The sequence below is a fragment of the Apaloderma vittatum genome, unplaced genomic scaffold (assembly GCF_000703405.1).
Source record: "Apaloderma vittatum isolate BGI_N311 unplaced genomic scaffold, ASM70340v1 scaffold12831, whole genome shotgun sequence".
In the NCBI taxonomy this organism is placed as follows: domain Eukaryota; kingdom Metazoa; phylum Chordata; class Aves; order Trogoniformes; family Trogonidae; genus Apaloderma; species Apaloderma vittatum.
In genome coordinates, this window is record NW_009699658.1 from 1 (window position 1) to 25,564 (window position 25,564).

Genomic DNA, 25,564 nt, shown 5'->3' on the forward strand with positions numbered 1-25,564 from the left:
CGCAGGAGCCGGGGCGGAGAGCCCGGCCCCTTGGGGCCTAACGGGAAGGCATGTGCCGTTTGCTCCGTGCTGCCTTCGGCCATCGGAGCAGTCGCTCTTCTATTGTTAGAGAAGGTAAAATGCCCAGCAAAAGATGAGTTTGGTCGGATTGGGACGCTTCTTGTACATAGACGCAAAGCGAGGAGAGATGCTGTGTCACAGCTGTCGGCTACGACCTTACTAGTGCGCCGGTGTATTTGCTGACCGGATCAGTGGGGTGATCGTCCCCTAGAAAGATGTTAAAAGGCAACTGCTTTCTGGAATGAGACCTGACGTTTTCACTGATATCGGAATGACAGAAGCTTGGTGTTGCATTAGCCTGTGAACCACACTAGGTTTATTTTCCAGGGTAATGGGGATACGCCAAAGCATTGAAATACAACAAGGGAAAGTGTAGGGTCCTACATCTGGGCAGGAACAACCCCAGGTTCCAGTATAGGTTGGGGTTAGTAGATCTGGAGAGGTCCTCCTGCCCCTCTGCTCTGCCCTGGTGAGGACACATCTGGAATCTTGTGTCCAGTTCTGGGCCCCTCAGCTCAAGAGAGACAGGGAACTGCTCGAGAGAGTTCAGTGCAGAGCAACTAAGATGATGAAGGGAGTGGAACATCTCCCTTATGAGGAAAGACTGAGGGAGCTGGGTCTCTTTAGTTTGGAGAAGAGGAGACTAAGGGGTGACCTTATTAGTGTTTATAAATATATAAAGGGGGAGTGTCACAAGGATGGAGCCAGGCTCTTTTTGGTGGCAAACAATGATAGGACAAGGGGTAATAGAATCAAGCTGGAACACAAGAGGTTCCACTTAAATTTGAGAAGAAACCTCTTCTCAGTGAGAGTGACAGAGCCCTGGTCCAGGCTGCCTAGGGAGGTTGTGGAGTCTCCTTCTCTGGAGACATTTAGAACCCGCCTGGACGCCTTCCTGTGTAACATCATCTAGGTGTTCCTGCTCTGGCAGGGCGATTGGACTAGATGATCTTTTGAGGTCCCTTCCAATCCCTAGCATACTGTGATACTATGATGCTTCTGTTTAATCCCCTTCTTTGACCCCACATAGAGTGTCAGTTGAGTTTATTTAGCCCTTTCCAAATATCCAATAATCTTTTTTTTCTAGGCAAAGCAGGTGGCTCAAGCATTCTGTTTTGGGAAGAGCTGGGGAAGGATGTGTGTGGAAAAAAAAAATACAGTTTCAGGTAGATACTTTTTAAGAGGACAAGTATTTTGGAGCCTATTTGTACTACAGTGGTGAAAGGACAGATTCATGGTTTTGAGCCCCTCTTGCAAAATATCACATGCTGGATCTGAATTTCGTACCTTGAAGCCAGCCCTGAGTGTTGACATGGAGCGTGCTGGTGACAAATTGTTGAATACGGAACAGCTTTCATTATTCTCGGTGTTCATTCCAGTCGGTCCTGGTCTATGCAGAGCATGGGAAATGCTTGTAGAGGAAGCCTCCATTTTGATTGCTGTGCCTGTCTCATCTAAATCTGGTGCTCCTGAGTTTGCTTTCAAGTTTTTGAGACATTAAGGCGTATACTTTCCAGATTCCTGCATGGGATGCTTTTTGGCTAGGAGCATGGAAAATGTCTCGGGTTTTCTTGGGTTTCAGTGATAAGCCGTGTACTGGGTGTGTGTGAAATTTTTATGTCTGCAAAACGATAGGTAGTAAAAATTATTTTGAATGCTAATTAAATAAATGTGTACTATATGTAAGGGTACGATCCACGCAGTAAAATGATGTTTTGAGACTCTTTCAGTTTGCTGGCTTAGAGAACTCAGTTATGTTTGGATACCCAGGAGGACTAATGAAGTGTAGCAGTGGAAAATACAAGATGCAAAACACTGGAGACCGTTGAACTCAGTATTTCAGTACGTTGTAGAGAAACTCGGGAATCTAGAAAATGCTAAGCTGGTATATGCTAGTTTGCCATGCAGTACTCTGGCACTTTCAGTCAACTAATCAAAATAAAGTTGAATCAGAAAACCATCACACTTGTGTCATGTAATTAAAATACCAGAGATTTATCTACAAGTAGAAACACAAGGAGCATCCTTTACGGCATTAAGCAACGAGCTGGAGAATCCCACATTTCTTTCTGATCCTGTTTGTGTGTCCCTATGGCTGTTCTGCAAGCATTAGTCCAGTGAATTCCCTGAGACGAACAAGATTTTAAATGCCCTGGAATATACAAAGCTTTTTATCTTCTACTGGCAATTATAATCATACATTCGGTTTTGCAGTGTGCTCTCAGCAACAAGAAAAATCAGCAATAAAAGCATACAGTGGGATTTCTGAGCAACAGAAGTAGCCTTATTTGTTGTAGCATTCTTAGTACCCGTGACCAAGGTTGATGGAGTGACACTGCTAGTAGCTTCGATGAGTTAGATGTAATTATAGCGTGGTCTGCATCGGAATGCCCGGCGGATGTAAATTCCTTTGGGATGTGCTTTTAGGAAGCCCTGGAGCACCTCTTTGTGATGGCATATACCTGCACGCTGTCTCTGTCTCTGTGTGTGTGGTGTTTATTGGTGCTTTTAGACGTTCTTCCTGCAGCGTGCTTTTTTTTTAATGTCTTTTCAGACAGTGACGTAGCCCTTCTATCTTGAGAATAGGGAAGTATTTGCCCCTTTCAGCATCGGCTTTATCCAAGATACCGTATGATTATATAATAACATAGTAATTTTCATGTTGTTACCTGCATAGCAGAATAACTGCAGGACTCTGCTCGATTCAGGTTAAACTGAACACTTGAGAGAAAGAGGTACCAGGAATTTATTATTTTACGCGATTGCCACATTTCTCGCATACTCGAGCTTAGGTATTATCTTTGCTCGTTTCAGGACTGACTCTGAATAGCAGTCCAGAAAGAAGAAACAATCGTGTTGATTTAAGTTGAACATTTGTCTCTAAGATTAAGAACAAAGCCATGCCGGTGCTTTCGGAAGACTCAGGTAACTAATATGCATGCTTTTAACAGACCAGTGGCTGAAATCTTGGTGTATGTGTTTCACACAGAAAATGAATACAAGGAAGGTGGAAATGAATAAAGTTATTCAGATTTCAATAAACAGTTTTGTAAACACCCTAGAGCCTCTGAATATGTGCTACTTCTTATTATTTTATGAATGGGTGTTGCTAAGCTTTCTTAATATCTTTTCTTTTGACTTACAAAACAGTGATTCCATTCAAGGCAGCCTAACTAGCTTCTACAGTACACTACCCAGGGTGAAGTCGTATAAGTTAACAATACTGAGTTATAAAGGAAAAGTGAGTTTGAGTCTCCTGGATCCAAAGGCACTCTGAAGTTCATGGCGAGAAGAGGCAGATTTTAACCTGCTCCCCTCTGCTCTTTTTTTGTTTTGTTTTGTTTTGCCGATGGTGGTTGGTTTTTGTTTTTCCAGTCATGATCCACGGGGAAGAAAACTGGTTGTCTGGCCCTGTGCACTGCACAATTGGAATAGTGATCATTTTAGCACTTTTTAGAAAACTAGCCACGAGCTTTGCTCCCACTGCAGTAGAAACATACACAGTCCTTTCCTCCCCTGGTCAGGCCTCGGTGCTGTCAGATGCCTCAGAAGTAGCAAGGGCTTCATAACACTTGTAAGCAAAGTTATTCGAGAAGTAGAGCTGGTACCTATGCGACTCTGCTGCGGCACTCTGGTAGCTCAGAGTTTGTTAGAGGACTAGCTGTTCCAGAGACAAAGGGTAGTTAACACAAAAGGGGAAACTTCAAAAGTAATGTCTTTATATTGCTTTCGTAGGTTTTGCCTTAATATGATACATGTTATATCTTATGCTGCGTTTGCCACTTAAGAAGGGAGCATGATTAATGGTTGCCAAGATGGTACCCAAGCAAGTGTAGTCAGTGTTAAGTCTGCAGTAGAAGGCCCCGTGAGACATGCTGTCTACAAAGCTTTTGTTCTCTCTTGAATTTAAATTTAGGATTGCATGAAGCTTTGGCCCTTTTGACATCTCAGTTAAGACCTGATTCAAATCATAAAGAGGAAATGGGATTCCTTAGAGATGTCTTCAGTGAAAAGAGTCTCAGCTACCTGGTGAAGGTAAAAGCTCGTTCACGAACGTACGTTTTCCTCAAAGGCTACTTACCCTCTGTTCCCTTGATGATTTAGCAACTGTTTGCCATATTTTTTTTTAAATAGATTTCTACACTGAGCAAAGCATGTATTTACTTAAGCAGAAATATTAAGAGTGTTTGTTGACAATTAACATATTTTATTCAGAAAGAAAACATTTCTGCCTTAATTGCCAAAATGCAGATACAGTGGCCACGTAGCTAAAAAACAGTGTGAAATGGTTTCAGTATTTTTCCTTGTGATGCTGAAGTCTTAACAGGTTTTCTGGCTGTGAGAAAAAAGAAAACAAAAGACTCCTAAACAGAACAAAAATAACTCTAAGAGAGGTAATTTTTCTGACACTTACCTCAAAAGTTATATTACTTAAATATAAAAGTATTCCAGTTTAGGTGTATTTAGGAAGTTTTGTATCTCTCCGTTATAATACACCTGAATAATCTTTTTCAGATTCATGAAAAACTCCGTCATTATGAAAGACAGAGTCCAACTCCTGTTTTACATACTGCAGCAGGATTAGTTGAAGATGTAAGTAAATATTCTTGCCTCCTTATTTTCTCCTTATTTAAGCCTTCTTTTCTAACAAATCAAAGCTTTGCAGTTGTGCTGTATGTACATATTTCTCATCTCCCAGCCAACTGTCTTTGGAATCTGTTAGCCGGTTTTGCTCATGATTGATCAAGGAAATGAGAACTCAAAAATACCGTGTCCTTAAATGTTCAGTGAAGACGCCCATCAGTAGTAGAACAGAAGGATGTTAGTAGTTGCCTTCGTAATGGAGAGGCTGCAAACAGCATTTGTCCTTTCTTGACAGTAGATTATCCCAGCTAAGCATTCAGTCTTTAGGATTTAAATCCATTACAACCCAAGCACCGTTGTTGTTCGTATAAAATGGTTTGGGTTGGAAGGGACCTTGAAAAGTCATCTAGTCTAACTGCCCTGCGGTGGGCAGGGCCACCTTTTACTAGGTCAAGTTGCTCAAAGCACTGTCCAACCCGTCTTAGAACATTTCCGGTGGCAGGGCATCCACAGCTCCTCTGGGCAACCTGTTCCATAACATTCATCATAAAAAAAAAAAAAATTTCTTCCTTATATTCAGTGCGAATCTGCCCTCTTTCAGCCTAAAATTGCTGCTCCTTGTGCAGTCGGTATAGGTCCTGTCAGTATAGGGCAACAGAGGAACTTCTGCGGCGTGACTCGTGTGAGTACCGCAACCTGGTTACAATGAGGATTAAAGCCCTTTATCGTGGTGTGAGCACAAGAGTGTTGTTTCAAATATTACTAACGGATTGCATATAGAATATAGAATTTCAGAACTTATTTCAGAAATTATATTGACAGTATCCCTCTTTAAATGTATGTCTAGGGACTAGGTTCCTGATTTCGGATGATGTCTTCCTCCACCGTCTAATAAAAATAAAATCGATGAAGAAGCTTTCATTTCTGTTAGGATTTGTGCACTATTGATTTGGATTGGTTTTGGTCTGTGCATGCTACTTTGAAGGATGGTAGCAGTTAGGAAACATGTACCAAAAAACACTCACTTGCAAATATATGATCTTGTTTGGTGGACACCTTTTATTTTGAGGTTGTTAAATTTTATTTTCAAGGTGATAGAAGAATTGCAGACTGCACCAGTGAGTAATGACGAAAAAGAGCTACTTCAGCTGTTGTCAACACCACATCTCAGGGTAAAAAACACACCAGAGACCTTAACAATGTTCCTTTGCAGAATTCCAATAGAATTCCAATTTTGTAATGGAAAAGTTACATTGCAGAGTGCCTAAGAGAAAGGAAAATCTCCTACAAACTGTAGTTCTATTCCAGTGTGATGTCCTGCATGGGCTTTAGGATGCAAAGGGGATTGAGAAGACACAGAGTAGGCCTTTCACGCATAATGCACCGTGTTGTCTTTCCTCCCCTCCTTAAAGTTTTCTGAGGGAGCAGAAAGGGATACTGTTTCTAAAGTTTCTGCTTTCTGTAGTCACCTCGATTCTGTAAGTTTATTTAGCTGAGCTTTGTTATTGCTGGGATTTACTTAACTATATATCGGTGTATGTTGATATTTTAATGTGTTCGGTAAGAAAATTGCTAAATCTTTTGCTGGGGATTTATGGCGATGGTGGGGAGGGGGAGGTTTATGTTTGCCGTAATGTTGGAAACATAAGAACTGGAAACCATAATATTATTCCATTACTGTTTCTTATTTCCTTTATGCAGGCAATGCTTGTAGTACATGACACTGTAGCGCAGAAGAACTTTGAACCGGTCCTTCCACCTCTACCTGATAACTTCGATGACGATTTTGATGAGGAATCGGTGAAAATTGTTCGGCTAGTGAAAAATAAAGAACCCTTGGTAGGTATAAAGATAACCCCTCTCTAGTCACAAAACTCTAGTGCAAAAGCATTACTGTGAGTATGGAGGAGATACTTGAAGATGTTATCAAATAGTCTGCACAAACTAGGGGTGTTCTGAAGCTAGTAAAATAAAGGAAAACTAGTAAATACACCTCCACAATTTTGTGTGAGGTGCTTTATAGGCACAGGTTTAAAATGCCAGTTAACACAGGGAACGCAATCTCAGAGGAAACTGTATGTTGAAGCAGTTATGCTTCTATGTGTAACAAGTGTTTTCATACTGTAGCTAACATTAAATGAATTAATACCTTAATTTGCACTAAGTCAGGCATATGTGGTAGGAGTATGTTTGATAGCCATATGTAAACATTGTCCTGACAAGGTACTAATTCATTCAAATGGAGATGGAAGAACTGATTTCCTAAGAAAAAACAATTGTGTCAGGGAAGAAGTCTGCTAAAGTGCTTTTTATGTATGACCGTAGTAGAAGAGAGCAGTGACTCAATTCCTGGTTAAAACTTCCTATTGCCAGCAGGGGTAGGAGAAGAAGAAAAGATCTAAATATTTGGTTTTACTTGCTTTTATATGTAAAGTGCCAGCTGTATTGTATAAAGACAAACAGAAAGCTGCTTCTAAGAAATTCTGTTTTAGGCACTTGAGTGACCTTGATCACCGCAATCTTCACAAAGTCGGCAGAAAGGAAGATGTACACGCCTTCCCACATTGCATGACATGGGCACAGACAAAAGTTGATTAACAGTGAAAATTGTCAAGGAGAAAATTTATAGAACAAAATTAATTCCTGTTCAAAAGACACATTAGCTTATGCATCACCACATTGCATGCTGTATTTAAGCAAATTTCTTATGATGGTTTCTTAGGGGGGCATGTTTTATTTCAGGGAGCTACCATCAGAAGAGATGAGCATACAGGAGCTGTGATTGTAGCAAGGATCATGAGAGGCGGTGCTGCGGATCGCAGTGGTAAATTTATGAAGAAAAGGGGATTTAAAATTGCATTTCTAAATTTTTTAAGTTTCTAAAATTACGCACTCACATGTACTGTACACATACACCTAGAGCAATAATCTTTAAATCTGATGGTTATTTAATCTGAAACGAGTCATTTGGATGCAGATGTTTATTAAATATATAGACTACTCTGTAAAAAAAAAAAAAGGAAAACATAACAGCTTATTGAAATCTCAATAGGCAACGTTAGATGTCAAGTCTGAACTAGTGTGTAGACAATCTATATGGTCAGTGGAGGGAGCTGGACGTTGCTGGAGAACAAATAATCTCAATGAGCTTTAGAATAGGATAGGTCAATGCTGGAATTGCCTTTCTTCCTTACTAATAGTCAATAAAGAGAACCTACTTGGTAATCTCGCAACAACTGAACTTCTGATGTCGAGTGATGGGAGAGACTTATGTGTGTAGGCTGTCATCCAGCATGCTTTCAGAATCTACAGGGTTAACCTTCCATTTCTTACAAGGAGATCAACCAGGTCATAATAAATAAGCTGAACTGGCTTTATGAGATTTATAGACTCCAAACCTCATGCACTTTTTTAATATACAAGTAGTGCAATCCCTACATTAATAAATTACTGTGATGTAAAAAAATGTTAGCTAATCACAGTTTTCTTGATTGTTATTATTCTTCAGATTAATGTAATCTGATAAGTGTAATGTGAAATGACTAGAGTGTACGCTTAGTGTTTCTGTATCTCATCAGTGTTAAATTATATATGTTTTTCTCTAACATAGCCACTGGGAAAAAATACCAACAGAGATGGAAGTAGTAGATCCAAGCTTTAGAAGAAAGAAAAGAAAATGTGGGGTTTTTTCCTTTAATTTAGTGTCTCGTTTTAATCGGTGTCTCATGTTGTTTTGTGTTTGCTTTACTGAGAAATTCTTTTGTTTCAGTTAATACTAGCTATATAACATGAGTACAGCATTTCTTACTGGACTAGATGAACAAATTCAAAACGTGTAAGGGCCTCTGCATGGACTGTTAAAAAAAAAATTAATCCAACATTCTTTCTGGGATGGTATAGTGTTGATCTGTCAGTTGATGGCCATGTCATTCCTGCCTTCGTAGTCAGCAGCGTGTCTCCTGACTTAACAAGATTTGATCGTCTTCATGAAACTATTCCAGTTTTGCATTCTTGGTGCTTATCCAAATATAGAGGCAGTGATTTTACAGAGAATCTTGCCATGTCTTCTGTAGCTTCACGCTGGTCTTCTATGAGACTGTGCCACATGAGGGGGGAAAAAAAAGCTGCACGAAGTAAAGGCACTTGGCTCTAGTAGGAAATCCATTAAGCTGGGGGAGGGAGGAGGCAAGGTGCATGCTTTTGTCTTAGCTCAGACATCAGAGGAGTGGTGCGTTCCAGTCTGTAGACTTATCTTAATTTATTTACCATCTTTTCAGGTCTTGTCCATGTTGGAGATGAACTAAGAGAAGTCAACGGTATTAATGTGCTTCACAAACGACCGGAAGAAATAAGTCAGATTTTGGTCTGTGCTGTTTTTCATTTCAGAATCTTTTCTGTTGGGTTATCTAGCAATTAGAATAGATGATAAAATTTAACCATGCGTTTGAAATATGAATAGAGATAAAAGATGCAATGCCTGCTTGTCTTTGCATTAAGAGGTTTTTTCCTCCTTTTGACTTCAGAAATGTCTGGAAACTTTATTGCTACCAAGTAAGATGCAAATGCACAGTTACATGGTGCTCTGTCGAGAACTCTTTCATGCTTTGCTTATGACAAGCAAAATACAAACTAAAAGTGCTTTCCTAGAAGATAAACAGTTCATTCATAATGTAGTATGTTAGGAAGCGGAAGAAAGTCTCAGCTGTGTGTCCATGAGAGCTGTCAGTCTGTTCTTTACCAGCAGATTCCTTGCGACATTAGCAAATTCTTGCTTCGAGCTTCTCTAACATGAATGGCTACAAATCCTGGTAGAAAGTGGCCTACCTCTTATGCTTATTTGTGTCTGACTTCCCTCTTGTGGCTTGTTTCCCCCTTGCCTCTGTCTAAAGTGGAGTTAGGGACACGGTAAGAAGAATGGTAACACTAGTAGACTGAAGTACCTGGCCTCGGTTCCCTCACCTGATTTAAATTTAGATCAAAATAATCCTGAATAAGGAGAATGACTGCTTTTAACTTGGAGAGGAGGGAGAATTTTGAAATACTGTGTAAAGTTTGATTTGTGAGGACCCTGGGATGCTGTTCATCTGTCCCATTTTAAATGCCTGAAATATGAGAGTGTCCTTTTCACAGTTGTGTGTTTTGAGGAAGAGCTAAAGTGTTTGTCCAAGCTAGTTGTCCAGGTTTCCTTTTTATTCTATGCAGAATAGTTTGCTTCTCTTGTTCTTGTTCATCTTGTCCAGAATAAGGCATCTAAAGTAGATCAGATAAACCAATTCTGGATTATCAAAGCACTTAGAAGCCCTTTTTAATATGCTAATTTGCTAAATAATAATTGACGTTTACTGGCAAAGATTTTGGGAGTGAAAGTAGACGTTTACTTTGTAGATGTTTACATTTCATCCTAACCGGTTAGTCACTATGTGGAAAAAAATACTCCAGTATTTTTCGAAGGACCCCTGGAAAATGGTTAGTCTGCAAAAACTTGTTAGTGTTGTTGTACTAAAAGCCACATAAGTATTTAATGTCCTGTGAACTGTGATCCAGAAATTAATGCAGTTGCTAAAAGCTAATGCAGGATTTTACTGGAACTGGAGTAGTCTGCATTGTGTCCTTGTCCTGCTTTCAAAGTAAAAAAATATTTCTCTCTTTCTCAGGCTCAGTCTCAGGGATCAATAACATTAAAAATAATTCCAGCCATCAAAGAAGAAGATCGTCTAAAAGACAGCAAGGTATGCTACTTAGTGGAACACCGAAACACATGTTTTCTTATTTATGCAATTCTGGCGTCTTCGTAAATGCAAGATTCCTGAGGAATGTCACAGACTCATAATTGAGCTAAAAAGATAGTAGAGCGGTGTCTTGTTGTGAAATGCAGTGCCCTTTTATCCAGTAAAATTACTTAGATGACCTCTCTCTTCATCATCTTGGCACACGTTCTTTCATAGCATTTCTGAAATACGGTGTTGTTCTGAACCAAAAGTTCACGTAATTAAAATTGGTGTGTCTGCCAGTCTCTTCTTACCGTGACAGCTGCTATCTGTCCGTTATCTCTGGATGTTTTTCCACTTGCTTGAATCAAAACAGATCTATTTGCAGAGTTGCATTTATCATTGGACTCCATTACCCACTGCAGACATCAACACGCCTCTGAGTGGTTCATTTGCCCTCCTTGATCAGCGATGACTGTTTGACTAGTCCCTTAGAAGATTCCTCTGTCAACTTCTATTTCTGCTTCCCTGCTCTCAGTTGTCAAATTTTTCCCAGAAGCCCCACAGTTCAATAATTCTACTGTGATGTGTTAATTGGCGGTAAGATACAAATTCAGAGTTGAATAGTAGATATTGATGCATTAAAGGAACATTTTAAGGACAGTCTTTATAATCGGGCAGCTTTGCCATAAATCCTTTTTTATTATCTTCTCCCTCCTCTTTCTCCCCTTAATTTTTTTTTGTCCTTTGTTTGTTCCATTTTGCACTTGTGGAGACTGCGAACCGTGTTTCTTAGGACTTCGATTTTTGAGACCTGTGTTCCGCTATGACGATACCTAACGACTGGGTACGCGCTTGAAAGTTAGTTTGTTTTTCTGCATAAGTGAGTAAGTCAAAATACAGGTGCAACTTGCTGAGTGGATTAGCTTGGCCTTTTTGAGCACCGTAAAGGATAAGGGAGAGATGACCAGTATATATAGTTAGCAGTGTGAGCACTGGGGAAGCCTTTTAAAGTAGTTTGAACTTCCAAACAGGACAATACAGGATTTGTTATTTTCTTTTAAAGGTGTTTATGAGAGCGCTTTTCTGCTATAATCCCAAAGAAGACAGAGCCATTCCTTGCCAAGAGGCTGGGCTGCCATTTAAGAGACGACACATCCTAGAAGTCGTAAGCCAAGATGATCCCACATGGTGGCAAGCAAAGCGTGTAGGAGATACTAACCTCAGAGCAGGCTTGATCCCCTCAAAACAGTTCCAAGAAAGGTTTGTCAATGAAGTTTACAGTTGGGGTTTTTTTCATGTGTATAGCATCACGCTGATATAAGCTGTTTTTTTCACAGGTAATGAAGGGTGGAATCATGTGAGGGTGAATTCCAGATGCTTAGAGGAAAGCACTAAAAAGCTCCTTCTTCTCCAATTGTATACTAAGTTTCCTAGCTTTCCAAAGCTAGTTTCCCATTAGCTTACACCTTGTAGCATGAGGACAGAAGCACTTGCTCAACAAATACGTTTGAAATTAAATGTCAGTCTCTTCCCCTTCTTAGCTTATGGATATGCTTTCACAGACCTCTGTTTCCGTAGTATAAGAGGAAATGCTGCTTTATTGGAAAAATTTTGAATTTATGCATGTAGCAGTGGTAAAAAAAGTGTATCTGATCTTTCTTCTGGCACTTAAGAGAGTGTTTAGCTTGGAACTAGACGCTTAGTAGAGCTTGAAGTTCCTCTGGTTTTGCAGCAAGATATGTGTATCTTCTAAAGCCAAAATAATCCCTCAAGTCTTGTATTTACACTATAAAAGCCTTATAGTTAAGAAGAAGTCTGATTTAGGCCTCTAGTATCATTGTCTGCTTCTTCCTCCAAATTACTGGGCATTTCTTTGCATTGTAGGTGTTAACGAAGGTGGGGTATCTGAGAATTAAAGAGGTCTGATTCTGTTGCTGGCCCCCAGGTTTTGCATAAAGTTTCTAATAGAGGACTTCACTATGTGAATGCTCTTTTGAAATACTGGGCAAATTCTGCCTGAGCAGCTGTGTCCTTCCTGTGCACACACAGATGTAAACATATGCTGGTGCTCTGCAGTCTCGGGTTGTTTTTTTCCCCCCAGTATTGTAAACTACATTTCAATGTATGCAAGTATATAGAAATTGCTCCAGTGTCTGTTTCCCCTGAGTGGGACTGTGTAAATGCCTGGGCCTCTTCTTCAGCCTGTTACGAATATTGGTCTGTTGTAAAATCCACTTTGGAAGAAAATGTGGTTTCTTTTGCCAACAGTGAGGGGTTTCTTGGGGGTTGGATTTTTGTGCTGAGTTGTTGGGGTTTATTGGTATCAGGTTTTTGAGGTGGGGAGAGGGTGAGGTTTTCTGGGCAAATTCAAGACTGTGAGGTTAGGAGTTGAGGTCTGGTCCATTATTTTAGCACTTCAGTAAATTATACCTGATACTCTGTTCTTATATTTCACACAAGCTGGATAGCTTGTTTGGTTTACTAGTAAATAACAGAAAACTCCAAAGTGATCTGGACGGCACTGGATAATTTCTGAGTATGCATAGCTGCAGTGACCATTTTGGATGAGGGTTATCTACTTTTGAGTTCTCTTTGAGTTTAGTAGTTTTATGATTGTGGCGTACTGGAATATTTTGCCCATCCTTTGTAAAAATGGCAAATAGAAGTTAGATTCTCAGCAGAATTAGAATAGAAAAGTTGTTTTCTTAGTCTTGCAGAAAAGATCGGGTATGAAAAAGAAAATAGAAAAAAATTGCACTGACAAAAGTAATATGCTATTGATTTCTGTGCTCTGTGGTGTATGAAAGCCTAAAATGGTTTAGAATCTTGTTTCCGTCACTTACCAATCACAATCTGAGACCATCATACTTGTAAAGAAAAAATCTTTTGAAATGTTGAATCCGTGATATTTTACATTTTTTAAGGAAAAGCACTATTTTGTTCTTTATTTTCAATGCTGTTTGTATAACATGCTATAAATTCTTCATAATTCGGAGCTCTGTCTAAAATATAATTATTTTCTATTTAGACGATTGACTTACAGAAGAACAGTAGGCACTCTGCAGAATCCCAGAACTGTGAAGAAACTATTATGTGAGTGGGTCTGTTCCTTCAGTGAAGTCTTAATTGATACCATCTTTTTCAGTATGTTATTTCAGTAATGATGTGTTTGAACATGTGTAATTTGTCATTGCTTGATTTGCATGGATACACATAGCAACACGAGAGGATTTGGGGTTAAGCAAGTGTCGCTAGTGCCTACTTTCAAAAAACGTAGCTGTCCCTCTCTTTGTACTTTGAAGAATGTGATCCTTACACGTTGTTTAGATGCTTTAAAATTTGCTAGTGTTCACATTTTCCTACAGTTTGAAATTTGCAGAAGTAACCCAACATTTCTTGAAATTCTTAATTGTATGAAATGATTCTAAGCTTGTATGAAAATAAACTGCAGCTTTAAAGAGGATAAAAATCATTGGAGCTGGCAATCCCATCTGCATTTCAGGCTTAGTGTTACAGAGCTGGTCTTAGTAGACTTTAGAGGAATTCTTGTTTACAGCTCTGAAGCATCTGCCAGTGAAATATTCACAGAATAACTGCTACTTGTGATGACAATCCTAGTCAGTGATGAAAAGCAGAAGACATTCTGCATTATCCCAGAATGCAGCGTTCCTGCTGCTGTAGGGAACTTTAGCCCAGCTATTATTGATGTGTGGAGCAGCCCCGTGACTCTGTGAAGCCAGGCATCATTCCAGGGGAGCCACCCTCAGGTAGACTGGGAACGTGGAAATTGTCCATCTTAAGTGATAAAAGTGAACTTCTGCCCTGTGGGGCATGGCACATCTCGTGAAGACATGCAGGTATTCTTATGCTACAAAGAGGAGGGAGGATGCCCAACCAAATTACAAGATAGCACTACTGAATTAAATGAAGCTTTCCCAGAATAATTTTCATTACATTTAATGTTAGGAGGCACGTATTGAGGATTGCTACTTCGGCTTTTTTGCAGATGTTCTGGAGACAATTAAGCTGATAACTGGTTATAGTACTCAGTTGTAGGGGAAAAAAAGTGTTTAATCAGTTGATAGAGTATATTACTGTATTTTTTTTTTTTAAAGATAGAAAAGCATGTTTAGCAAGTCAGACCGGAAGAATCTTCCTTTCCGTTCCCTCTAATTTTACTCAATCATTTGCCAGTCCTGTAATACCATACCAACTCTGTTTTTCATGCTGACTACAGATGATCAGTCTTCTGATAGAGGTAAGTACCCTCCTAACTCATTTTCTGTCTGAATATAAACAGGAGGGAGGGGTAGGTTGGCTTTTTTTTTAATGTAGATTTGCATATTCTTTTCCATACAGGCATATGACAAAAGCATCATTTTTTTTACCTTTTTAATGAAGAATTAATAAGTAATCATAATTTAACTTAGTTAAAATGAAGATGTGTAAGAGCTCATACTTCAATGATCTCTGATTCCCTTTTTTCAAGCCCAAATTATATTGAAAGGTCAGAAGAGTCAGTATTGGAACATAATGAAGTCACATGTTAAAAAAAGAAAAAAGAAAGATCTTTGTGTTTGCAGAGTCTTCTTTTTTACTTAGGTCTGAATATACTTTTGGCAGCAGCAGTGGTCAAATTTAATGAATGCTGAAGAGCATAAATTCTGAAAACTAAATACTGAGGTGTAAAACGTTCTTGTGTGATGTCGACATCAAGGCATATATATATATTTTTTTTTGTCATTAATGTTTGGGCTAGAAAAGCATGTGCGTGTACCTCTGGATATAAAACTTCACCTTCCCTCACCGGTGAGCCAGACTTGTATCGCAGGCACTGTTTAAAGCACTGTTTAAGATATTACCCTCCTCCCCTTTGGTGCTCCTTTCCCCTGTGCCCTTCCCTCCCTCCCTCCCCAACTTTTTAATTTACAGAAGACTGTGACTGTGAAGGATATTTCAACGGACAGTACATAGGTGAGAAACCATAATGTCTTTACTAACACCCCCTCATGAAAAACATAAAAAAACCCAACACCAAAAAACAAACTACACCCCAAAAACCCACCTCCATATTAAATATTAAAAACTGGTTTACGTACATTAGAATAATTGCCCAGTCATTCATAAACTAGATTATCTCAGTGCAGAGGCATAATTGGACTTCAGCATAGGCAGCACTTTGCATCTCAAGGTGTTAGGAGGGTGGTATTTATTATAGGTTGGGTGCTTGGTTTTCTACCTGATAGGCAAATTTTCCATCTATAAGATTAGCATATGTGCACTGATTTGATTATTTTAAAAAAAAAAAGGTGAGAACAACTCATATTCAGAGACAGATTGACTTAGCTGAACGAGCTTGAAAATTTGGGTAAGTGGAGACATGGTTTAATACATCTTTTCCTCTACAGCTGGTTTACGTAGGAGCTTTAGATTAAGTCGTAAAGAGAAGGAGAACAGTCTGAATGAAGGAAAACGGGCAGATCGGGCAGACACAGCAGAGTTCCTAACGTACGAAGAAGTCACAAAATATCAGCAGCAGCCTGGTGAACAGCAAAGGCTGGTGGTTTTGATTGGTAAGATACACAATCAGTTCCCTCTTCCCTTATCACCTGCACTCCAGATGGCTTCCATTTGGTGTTTGATTTTGAGTTTTGTGGTTCTGGTGGGTTTCTTAGAAGTTTTTCTGGTTTGGTCAGAAGTTGTTAGTTTCTTTTAAATGACATTTTTAGAAACAAACAAACAAACAAAACCTCTAAAAGCCACCAAGCACAAAAACCAACCAAACTCAGTGAATCCTTTCAAAAGCAATGATGCAGGATTATTACTCATTTTTTTCTGATTCACTTTCCATTTTTTAACAAACGTGCATACTTCTGCTGTCAGAACAATTAAAGAAAAGGTAGATCTTTAAAATTGTCTAACAAAATTTTGCAAGAAGGTTTCATTCAGTGTGCTTAATAGCTTTGTGTTAAGCCAGCTTCCCAGGATATTCTAGACATCAATGGTATGATAAAATTGACTGCTAAGATTACACATTTTCCAACTTAGTGCCTGACAAATGTTTGTCCAACAGCTCTTCAAGGATTCAGTTTGTTCCTGATGATGTTCTTCAGAACAGAATGTGGCAGGTCATGAGGTCTCTCATGTACACGTTTCTTCGAGCACACTCCTGTATTGTATTATTTGTGTGAAATTGATATTTATTCTCTTTGCATTATTTCATTCCACACAGAAATCTGTCACTCAGTTCTCTTTTATTAGGTTGCTTGGGGGCCAAATTGAGTGAGCTCAAGCAGAAGGTTGTGTCAGAGAACCCACAGGAGTATGGTGTTGCAGTTCCACGTGAGTAAAATTTACTGACTTTTGTGTGTTGCCACTTTATTCCATACGTGCTGCCTAATATTGTAGTGCTAGCTGCATTCCTGAATGGTAATTTGTGATTTGACTGTTGATGAGATGCGTATTTCAGAAGTACTTCAAATTATTTTCTTTTACAAGATTTTAAATTGTTAATTAGTATATCTAGGGTGTTTGGAGAAGCCAGTCTCAGTGACAGAGAAATTAGTGATTCTGCTGCATGGTTTTGTGGCTGGAGTTATGTAGGAAAAAAATTTCTGGATTATTTTCTACCAAAAAAAAAATCCATCAACGTTTGTATTTCCCAACAAACTACTTTCGCAATCCAGTTAACACTGAGGGTGCTATTTATATAAGCAACATGTCAGGCATACATTTCCATAGCTAGTAGAACTCACATGGGTAATTTTTACTTGAATTTAAACACATACCCAAAAAAATAGCAGATGTCACTTTTATGGCCCAGCATAGATTTGTAAAATGATCACTAGAGCTTCTCCTACAGTAATAATAATTATTTAAAAAATTACAATGTCAAAAGTAAGGGACACACATAATTACGTAAATTTCACAGTAGCATGGGAAAACAGCCAGGGACATTCTGTAAATTCAGAGGCAACATAATAGTACTTTATGTATTTCCTATTTTTAAGTTTCAGAAAAAATGAGAGTCCGATATTCCAAACAGTTAAGAGACCCTCTGTTGCTTCTACCAGGTGTAAGTAGTACACCTCCTGATTTTTGTGTTAGTTATAGCACGCTTGGGAGCAAAACAACTTCATTTTTGGTCTTGCAATTTTTGCTTTACATTTTCTGATAATCTGAATTTTCCCAGTGTGTAACTACCTTGTTTGAGGTCATGAAAATGTGACTGGAAATAAACAGAGAAAATATAGTTGTTCGCAAAGGCTGATCTGTCTCCCATGTCTTGCTTCCATTCTCTTCTAGATACAACCAGGTCAAAAAAGAGTCATGAGAAAGAGGGAGTAGAATACAATTTTGTCTCCAAGCAATCATTTGAGACAGATGTGCAGCAAAACAAGTGAGTTAATTCTAAAATACTGGCATAATTGACTGTATTTCAAAAATATTGCTAGTTAAATCTTACATCATAGAAATACCAAAATGGGTGTAAAGTTGGACTAGCTGTATTAGAAGGGTTCAGCTTTCCAAGGAAAAACCTCTTTATTCAGTCTGGACTGTTAGTGTGAACTCAGGAACTTCAAAAGAAGCAATTTAGAAACACAGAACTAGCAGGAGGATCTTAAGTTAGAATTTAGGCTGCATATCATAAACAGTGTGATGGGTCAGGTTTTAATCCAGTGAAAGCAGATTTAATAGACTTTAGTTGGGCCTACTTGTTCTCCATTTAATATGATGGCTAACAAGTTTTATTTAAAAGTCCACTTTAGACTAGGCTGTGGATATAAAGAACTTTCTGTAAGATCAAGTGTGTTTCCTGAGAATGCAGATTTTTGACTAGTCTCTCCGAAGACGGAAGAACTGGGAGTCCATTTCCTTACCAGCTTTGTTCTAGTTTCTGTGAAAAACATCTTTCTTCTATTAGGCTTGAACATCAGTCAACTAAATTAATGCAGGTTCTTCCCCTATTTGTCAGTACTGCTGATTCGCTGTTAGTGACATGTGAAGACACTTGCTACAAAGCAACCGGAAGGAAAGAAATAATCAGAAAGAAGAAAACTCTTCCCCCCCCCCCCCCGATTCCTCACATTTCATTCCCCCCTATTTGATTACTATGACTTCAGGAAATGTTGTAAGTCAAATATTGCTTGTGGATGGTATTTAAAACTGTTTTGACTTTTTAGATTTGTGGAACATGGAGAATACAAAGAAAATCTGTATGGTACAAGTCTTGAGGCAATCCGGTCTGTGATGGCCAAAAAGAAGGTTTGTTTGGTGGATGTGGTGCCTGAAGTAAGTTCTGCAGCTTATTTTAAAGAAAGGAAGTATTTCTTACTAGGCTGCCAACCTAAGTAACTGACGTCATTCACCATTTGTGGCTACTTGCTCTGCAAAGAACAACGGTGCACTCAGAACTCGTGTTACTAACGTGCCCTGACGCCAGCTAAGCGGAATAGCGTTCTTTAGAAAGCACAGCAGTGTTTACAGTTCCTAGAAACCTGGGTGATACAGCCTAGATGATACTTCATCAGTTCTCACTGTGAGATTTTTTTTTTTTTTCCCCTTGCTGTAGGAGGAATGTGCATCACTATCCTAGCCTGCTCAAGTCCTAGAGAGAATACTTAAAGAGCATGGATGGGGTTTTCTTTCTTGTTCCATCCTATTGCTGGTGTTGCAACCAGTGGCAGTATATCTGCTCTGAATCCCTCTATACTGGGAATTGATCTTTGAAATTTTGATTCAGATTTTGTAATTGACCTAGGAAAAGAATCATAATGCTACCTCAGATGAACTCCAGATTTGAAACTTCAAGTGCTTGGTCTCTTAAGCAAAGCAAACCATGACTTGCCTGTCAACTCAATTCTTTTTATACTTTTCTCAGTACTTTTTGCCATATCCTTGTTCCTGGTATTGCAGCGTAGCAAGGCAAGTGTGCAGTTAGACCATGCTCCAGGAAGCTCAAGTACTCTTGTAAGCTAGCCAGGAGACTGACGTTAACTTTTCTTTTGCAGAGCAAAAGGTTACTGTGGTCAGATGTATGATACACAAAACTTCACACTATGGTGTATACTTATGAAACTGCTGAACCCAGCTTGAGTAGATCATTGACCTAAACAAAAACAACAACAAAAAAGTGTAACAAAAAACATCTGTTCACAGGCAGTAAAGCACTTGAGGACTCCTGAGTTTAAGCCTTACGTTATCTTTGTGAAGCCTCTCATTCCAGAAAACAAAAAACACGTCCTAAAATCTCCCCTGTCAGAAGAAATCTCAGCCCGCCTGGTAAGCATTGTAACTTCAATCTCTTATTTTTTTAACCATTACAGAAGTATTTGGGCTAGCATTATGGTGTGGAAGAGCTCTTCATCTATGACAGCAAGAATAAGAGTGGGGCACTAAGTGGGTCTTGTGCACATACAGCCTTTCAGCTTGAACTTGACAATGAGACTTTTGCCTGTCCTAAAATTGCCTATAGAAGTAACATGAAGCAAAGCGCGCATGTTCCATGTGGGTCTGTGTATATCACTCAAGGCTGCAGCAGGGGAAGCTGCTACTGAATTCAGATAAACTAATAATCACTTTACATTTCTGATGAGCAGCCTCATCAAATGGTGAGGGTAGCCGCCTGTTCCCGATACCTCTAGATTGACACTCGGGTATACACAAAACGCAACACGTGGATGTCTTACTTCCAACTGGTGAATGCGTAAACGTGAACAGAAATAACTGAGAGTGCATAATGTCATTACTTTGGGTAACCTGAACATGAATTTATATGTAACAGAACTTGGTTCACTAGGTAAGTTTTCATGTAAGCCCTTACTTTTCTTGGGAGCAGTGGGTCTAGCATTCCTTTTCAACTTTTGAGGAATACAACTTGAAGATATGTTCAGTTAGGTAGCAACTCTAACATCGTAAAATGCAGTGTCACCATCTTGTGTCCCTCCTGTAGCATGTTTTTTCACCCTCCCTATCACCTCTTGCACTTTGGAAACAGGCTACCAAATCCCAGCCGTAGCATACCACTCCTTGATCTCAGTTGTAATATCTTACGTACTCTTTTTCTAATGGTAGCAGCTCTTGTTTAATTTTCTTCCAAAGTAATGACTCAATGTGCTAATATACTTTAAAATGCTAGTAACTAAAAAAATGCTGTAAATTTCACATCACTTTCTTTTGTTGATCAGCAGGATGAAGAACAGCAGGAAATTATTAATTCAGCAGCATTCATTGAAGAGCAATATGGCCATTTAATTGACACTGTACTGGTGAAAGAAGATCTCCAGAGTGCATGTAATCAGCTGAAAACTGTGTTAGAGAAACTAAGCAAGGATTCATTTTGGGTGCCAGTCAGTTGGGTTAGGTCATAGCTTGTTATCATCTATTTAAGGTCTTGTAAATATATAGAGTGGAAAAAGGACAATATGTCAAATTAAATTCAGAATTGCTAGTCTGTCTAGAAGGTAATGCATAAAGGCTGTGAGAAAAAGTAAACAAAGAGAGAAACTGGCATTCCCCTCCTGAATCGAAATCTGGAATAGCATCTGTCATTTAAAAGTGAATACTCAGACTAAACAGATCAGTAAAAGACTGGAGTGACTTTTAGACTGTAAATAATATATTTTGTACAGTAAAGTTTCACACAGAGGGTCCCACATTTCCAAAGCATTTAAGTAGTACTAGGACACTAATCAGATAGAAATTTTGATCCTTTGTCAGCGTATGTCTGGTGGTACTCAGGAAGGCATTTCCACTGATGTAAGGTTAACTCGATAACAATGAATCATCAGACTACACATCTTTTTTAAAAGGGCAGTTCTTAGGTTCTGACTTGACTATGGAAGACTGTCTGGATTTGCCTCTTGTTTACGAGCACTTCAGTTTACAGTTTAAATGCTTTTAATATTGTCCCCAAATCTGATACTTTAACAGAGTTGCAGGGAGCCAACCAAAAGTCTTTCAGAGGCACTGCTACCACGATCAGAGTCTAGGCTAACATCTTCCTTTCAAGCTTGTCTTCAAGAAAAGGCAGGGAGCTGAATGGAGAGGGGAAAAAAAAAAACCAAACAGGCAGTTTTCTGACAAAACTTCATAATGGGATTGGCAGTAGACAGACTCGTCCTAGCAGAAAGTCTTCCATAATTAGCACATTTCACATTAAACTTTGGGTTTGCCCTGCAGTTGCTGAATGAGGGCTCGAACTTGGTTTTGCAGAGAGCCCCACTGACTGCAAAAAGGACCCACAGTGTAAACTAGCCCAAAATTACGACTCCATTTCACCACCGATCCTTGGTACAAAGTATTTAACAGCTGCAAGGGGAAACGCACAGTGTACTGCACAGAATGTCGAGCTTTTTCTTGCCAATTGTTAATAGATACACTTCCTCACTACAACTCCAAAATTAAGCAGCAGTTCAACTTACTATCTAGAGACACATAGCAATTTTGACTGCTGATAACCATCTGAAATAGGGAATCGATGTCATTGTTCAGGGTGACTCCTGACTGTTAACTACATTTAAGGGAACTTGAGTGCCTCGAAGGCTCACATGCCATTCTGGGGAAGAGAACCTTTTCAATAATATTAGAAAATGGAGTGCTACCTTATCTTATGCTAAGGCAGGAATTTCAGGAAAACTCCATATCGAATGGCATACAGCAAGAACCCAGTATTCTTAAGAAGCGCTGTAATTTAATAGTGAAATATCTGACAGTTGCCAGGAAGATATCTGCAGATACCAGTTGTGCATAAGGGAAGGAGAAATTGTATTTTGTAAGGAACAAAAATATATTTTGCTCATCAGTTTTGGTTTTGGATCTACACCATTGGTGGTGCGTCAAACAAGGCACAGAGTAGTGACTGGAATCCTCCCCTTTCAAAAAAAAAAAAAAAAGAAATAAAATCCACTCCAGTCAGACCAAACAGCCACCTGTAGATTTAAGAAAGCGGACAGTATGCACCACATAAGCTTTTATCCTGCTGTGCTGAAGATTCCATTATCTGGACTCTCCGCTTCTCTATGCTTTTATCGCAAAGACCTGGTGTCTGCAGGATCTTTATGACTAGTTCCTCAAAGGCATGTTGCACTCCAGCCTGTGTCTTGGCACTGGTCTCTGGGGGAGAGGGAAGAAGAGGAAAGGAGAGAAAAAAAAAAATTTATCTTATTTGCAGGAAATATTCCACTATGTAAGACGTTCTTTTGGGACCAGAGAGAAGATATATTTTTTTTAATGAGTGAACTTCCTCTCCATTCTCCCTTAAAGGCAGGCTTAATTTGAATATAATAAATAAAAATGCATCCAGGTCTGAAGCATCTCATTTTTCCACCTAAAATAATTCCACAGCTCCCCATTCTTTCTGTAATGGAGAAAGAGAAATTATTCTCAGGTTGTGATAGTAAATCTACAAGATAATTATCCCATAATAAAGAATGCAAAGCTAATTACACGGTTACCCCTATGTGTTTGTTACAGTTCCTTTTGGAAATCTTGTCAAGAAGCTTCACTTACAAGGTACTTTTTAAACAACAAAACCACACAATTTCTTCCACATCTTTGTATCTTCACACTGTACATTTTATTACTGATCTAAGAATATTGTCTTTTATGTGGATGCAACAGAAACTTGGAAACAAAAAAGGGTCCTCACTGACATCAGTCCGGAGAAGAATTCCAGTCTTCTGGGCTCTGAATCAAGAAATACGGCTAGTTTTAAGAGAACATAAAATTCATACCCACACAGTCTATGAAGTAAATCTCTTTCAGTGTACTTCCAGTTCTAGTCAATGCAGAGCACCTCTGGGCAAAGTTAAAACCTACATCTGTGCATATGAACTAATGCAGCAAAAGGAACTCTGAAATACAATTGCACACTTCATTCACTCTTGACAATTCCAAAATAAACATACAAAGTTTTTGGCACGGTTACATACCTATAAAAAGCAGTGAGTGTTTCCTAGCAAACTGGAGCCCTTCTCTTCTCTCTACTTCACGATCAGGCTGCATAAAAAACATGACTACAATAAGCTACACGTGCCACTTTTAGAAAGTTCCTGGAAAAGCACCATTGCCGAAGTGAGGTTTGTTGAAAAAAAGTCTATAAAACCACGTTATAATCAGCAACTGGATTTTTTTCACTCTACAGCCACCTTACTGCTAGGCAGGCTGTTCGGGCATCAGTTTGAACTGTGGCAACATCAAATCAGTGGAAAATTAATACACTGCAATCTTCTGAATCAACTTGGAGCAAGATACACGTGAGACAGGAGGCTTCAGTAGTCAAATAGCTGAAAAGGCAGGATCTGAAAACTGACAAGATTTGGAAGGGGCAGAAGAGAATCTATCACACTGGAAACCTCTTGTCGTTAAGCAAGCATGAAGCATCTCACTACATAACAGGCAGCTAAGATGTCAAAGCACCCCGAAAACATACAGCAAGCAGTGCAGCTCACACCCACACAGCTGCATGCTCTATAGCCATCTGGAGACCTGAATTCTCTTTCCCCACCACTTGTCCAAAACAGTCTGGTCAAAAAGCGAGCAGCAGTTCTGTTGCGCTGCAGTTAACTTCAGTGCCATACAATGGTATACAGGTCAGAATCTCTGTCTTAAGAAAATCTCTCTCATCGGTTGTATCTCTCCAGAAAAGTTTCTGTTAAAATCTTTAACCTGATCTAAAGATCTTCTAACAAGAAGCCTGCCCAATCTAGGTTCCTCAGTTACAGAGCATATCCCCTCCTCACGCAACATACGTGTTAATTGCAGCACTTAGATCTCACATTTATACTCTGTCATGACTGAACAATCTGTGCAAAACGATAAAAGGATGCATTTCTAAACTGACCTTATCGGTTTTATTGCCAACTAACATCTTCACCGTGTTGCTTTTCGTGGTATACATTTCCAGCTCATTCAGCCAGCTCTCTAGTCCTGAGAAAGTGTCTTTTCTTGTAACATCATACACTAGTAACAGAGGAAAAGGAGTTTAACAGCTGTAGAGTCTTAAACATTTACTTAATTATGGCAGAACTTAGTCCCTACTATCTGACTACTGCCCCCACCCCCAAAAAGCATCATTAGGAAAGATGCATAAAACGGATCCCTCTTCCCAGAGCTGGAGCACAGTGGCTGTCAGTAGGGATTACAGAACACAAACATCCTCTGCGAAGGATCTGTGACTGGAAATCAGACTTACCAGTTGAAATCTTATACCCATTACTAATTCTGAATTGGGACACGTAGAATATTTTAAAATACGCATTTTGTCACCTCATTTACGTGCATGCACTGCTGCTAAAAACATGGATTCTGAGTAAGAAGTGGGCACTGGTAACTTCATAACTGCATTCTATTAATTAGTAAGGTTTAAAAAGCTCTATCATAGTCAGAAAGTATTTTATACAGCAAGGTGTTCAGCCTTACTGTATTTTATTCAGCAAGGTGTTCATAAACCCTGAGAATAAGAATCCCTTCTTTTTCTGATTAGTGGTGTCCCTTCTGTGGGCCTTCCACTACTTGTGCTGCAAACTTCATTTCTTAGAGCAATCACAACAATAATTTTGGGGGAAGAAAAGTAAAAACGTTGTGGGAGGAAAAAACACCAACATGAAGACAAATTTGCCTTATTACCAGAAGCTCACCAAAGTAATAACTACAATTTTGAATGAGCATTATTTCCTGCCAGTGGTTTTGTATACTTGGTGTTTGAGCTAATGATGCAGTCATGGTGTAGATACCATATTTGTTCCTCTGATTCTCTCTGACAACCTCCTTTTCTAAAGAAATACATATTTAGGTAGCATTAAAGACCACACTTTCTGTAACCATGCTGGGTTTTTTCCATACACCTCCTACCTAAAACAACACCTTGAGCTCCTCGGTAGTAACTGGGAGTCAGTGTTCTAAAACGCTCCTGTCCTGCTGTGTCCTACACAGGAGAACAAAAAAAAAAAAGGGAGGGGAGCGGACGGAACACAAATATATTTAGAACAAAAAAGTTATTTGAAATTACACAAGTTGGGGAGAGGGAAAAAAGATCCCACAAAAAGAAGGTCTTGAAGTCTTCCCATCTGCCGAGAACAGAACCTACCCATATGGCAAGCTGTACTGCATGGCCGTCCACCACCATCTTCTTCACTTTAAAATCAACAGCTAAGACGGAAGAAGGGAAGGTTTGTCAGCACCGACTGGCGAGGGCCCAGCCCGGCTGC

General features: G+C 39.2%; 2 protein-coding genes across 2 annotated transcripts; one reads left to right on the plus strand and one right to left on the minus strand.

Annotated features, from left to right (window-relative positions):
* The first annotated feature begins 2,865 nt into the window (after nucleotides 1-2,865).
* On the plus strand, nucleotides 2,866-20,850 carry MPP3 (membrane protein, palmitoylated 3 (MAGUK p55 subfamily member 3)). Its single transcript, XM_009878480.1, has 18 exons — nucleotides 2,866-2,985; nucleotides 3,977-4,095; nucleotides 4,576-4,653; nucleotides 5,736-5,816; nucleotides 6,346-6,483; nucleotides 7,387-7,468; nucleotides 8,922-9,007; nucleotides 10,299-10,373; nucleotides 11,419-11,615; nucleotides 13,384-13,448; nucleotides 14,593-14,613; nucleotides 15,288-15,329; nucleotides 15,764-15,928; nucleotides 16,617-16,697; nucleotides 17,661-17,754; nucleotides 18,539-18,647; nucleotides 19,515-19,637; nucleotides 20,546-20,850. The coding sequence occupies exons 1-18, from the start codon at nucleotides 2,961-2,963 to the stop codon at nucleotides 20,723-20,725; spliced, it is 1,761 nt and encodes a 586-aa protein (XP_009876782.1). The 5' UTR covers nucleotides 2,866-2,960; the 3' UTR covers nucleotides 20,726-20,850.
* A 1,443-nt stretch (nucleotides 20,851-22,293) lies between these two features.
* LOC104267761 (ras-related protein Rab-18-B-like) lies at nucleotides 22,294-25,532 on the minus strand. The gene is made up of 5 exons (XM_009878483.1): nucleotides 25,444-25,532; nucleotides 25,209-25,281; nucleotides 24,199-24,317; nucleotides 23,288-23,354; nucleotides 22,294-22,469 (listed from the first exon to the last, which is right to left on the minus strand). The coding sequence occupies exons 1-5, from the start codon at nucleotides 25,480-25,482 to the stop codon at nucleotides 22,294-22,296; spliced, it is 474 nt and encodes a 157-aa protein (XP_009876785.1). The 5' UTR covers nucleotides 25,483-25,532.
* Nucleotides 25,533-25,564: the final 32 nt, after the last annotated feature.

Coding starts and splice junctions, on each gene's coding strand:
- MPP3 (XM_009878480.1), top strand. CDS start 2,961: ATGCCGGTGCTTTCGGAAGACTCAG. Junction 6,484..7,386: donor TGAAAAATAAAGAACCCTTG/GTAGGTATAAAG, acceptor GTTTTATTTCAG/GGAGCTACCATCAGAAGAGA. Junction 15,929..16,616: donor AAGGCTGGTGGTTTTGATTG/GTAAGATACACA, acceptor CTCTTTTATTAG/GTTGCTTGGGGGCCAAATTG.
- LOC104267761 (XM_009878483.1), bottom strand. CDS start 25,482: ATGGTGGTGGACGGCCATGCAGTACAGCTTGCCATATGG. Junction 25,282..25,443: donor CAGTACAGCTTGCCATATGG/GTAGGTTCTGTT, acceptor TCTCCTGTGTAG/GACACAGCAGGACAGGAGCG. Junction 23,355..24,198: donor TTGGCAATAAAACCGATAAG/GTCAGTTTAGAA, acceptor TTTTTTATGCAG/CCTGATCGTGAAGTAGAGAG.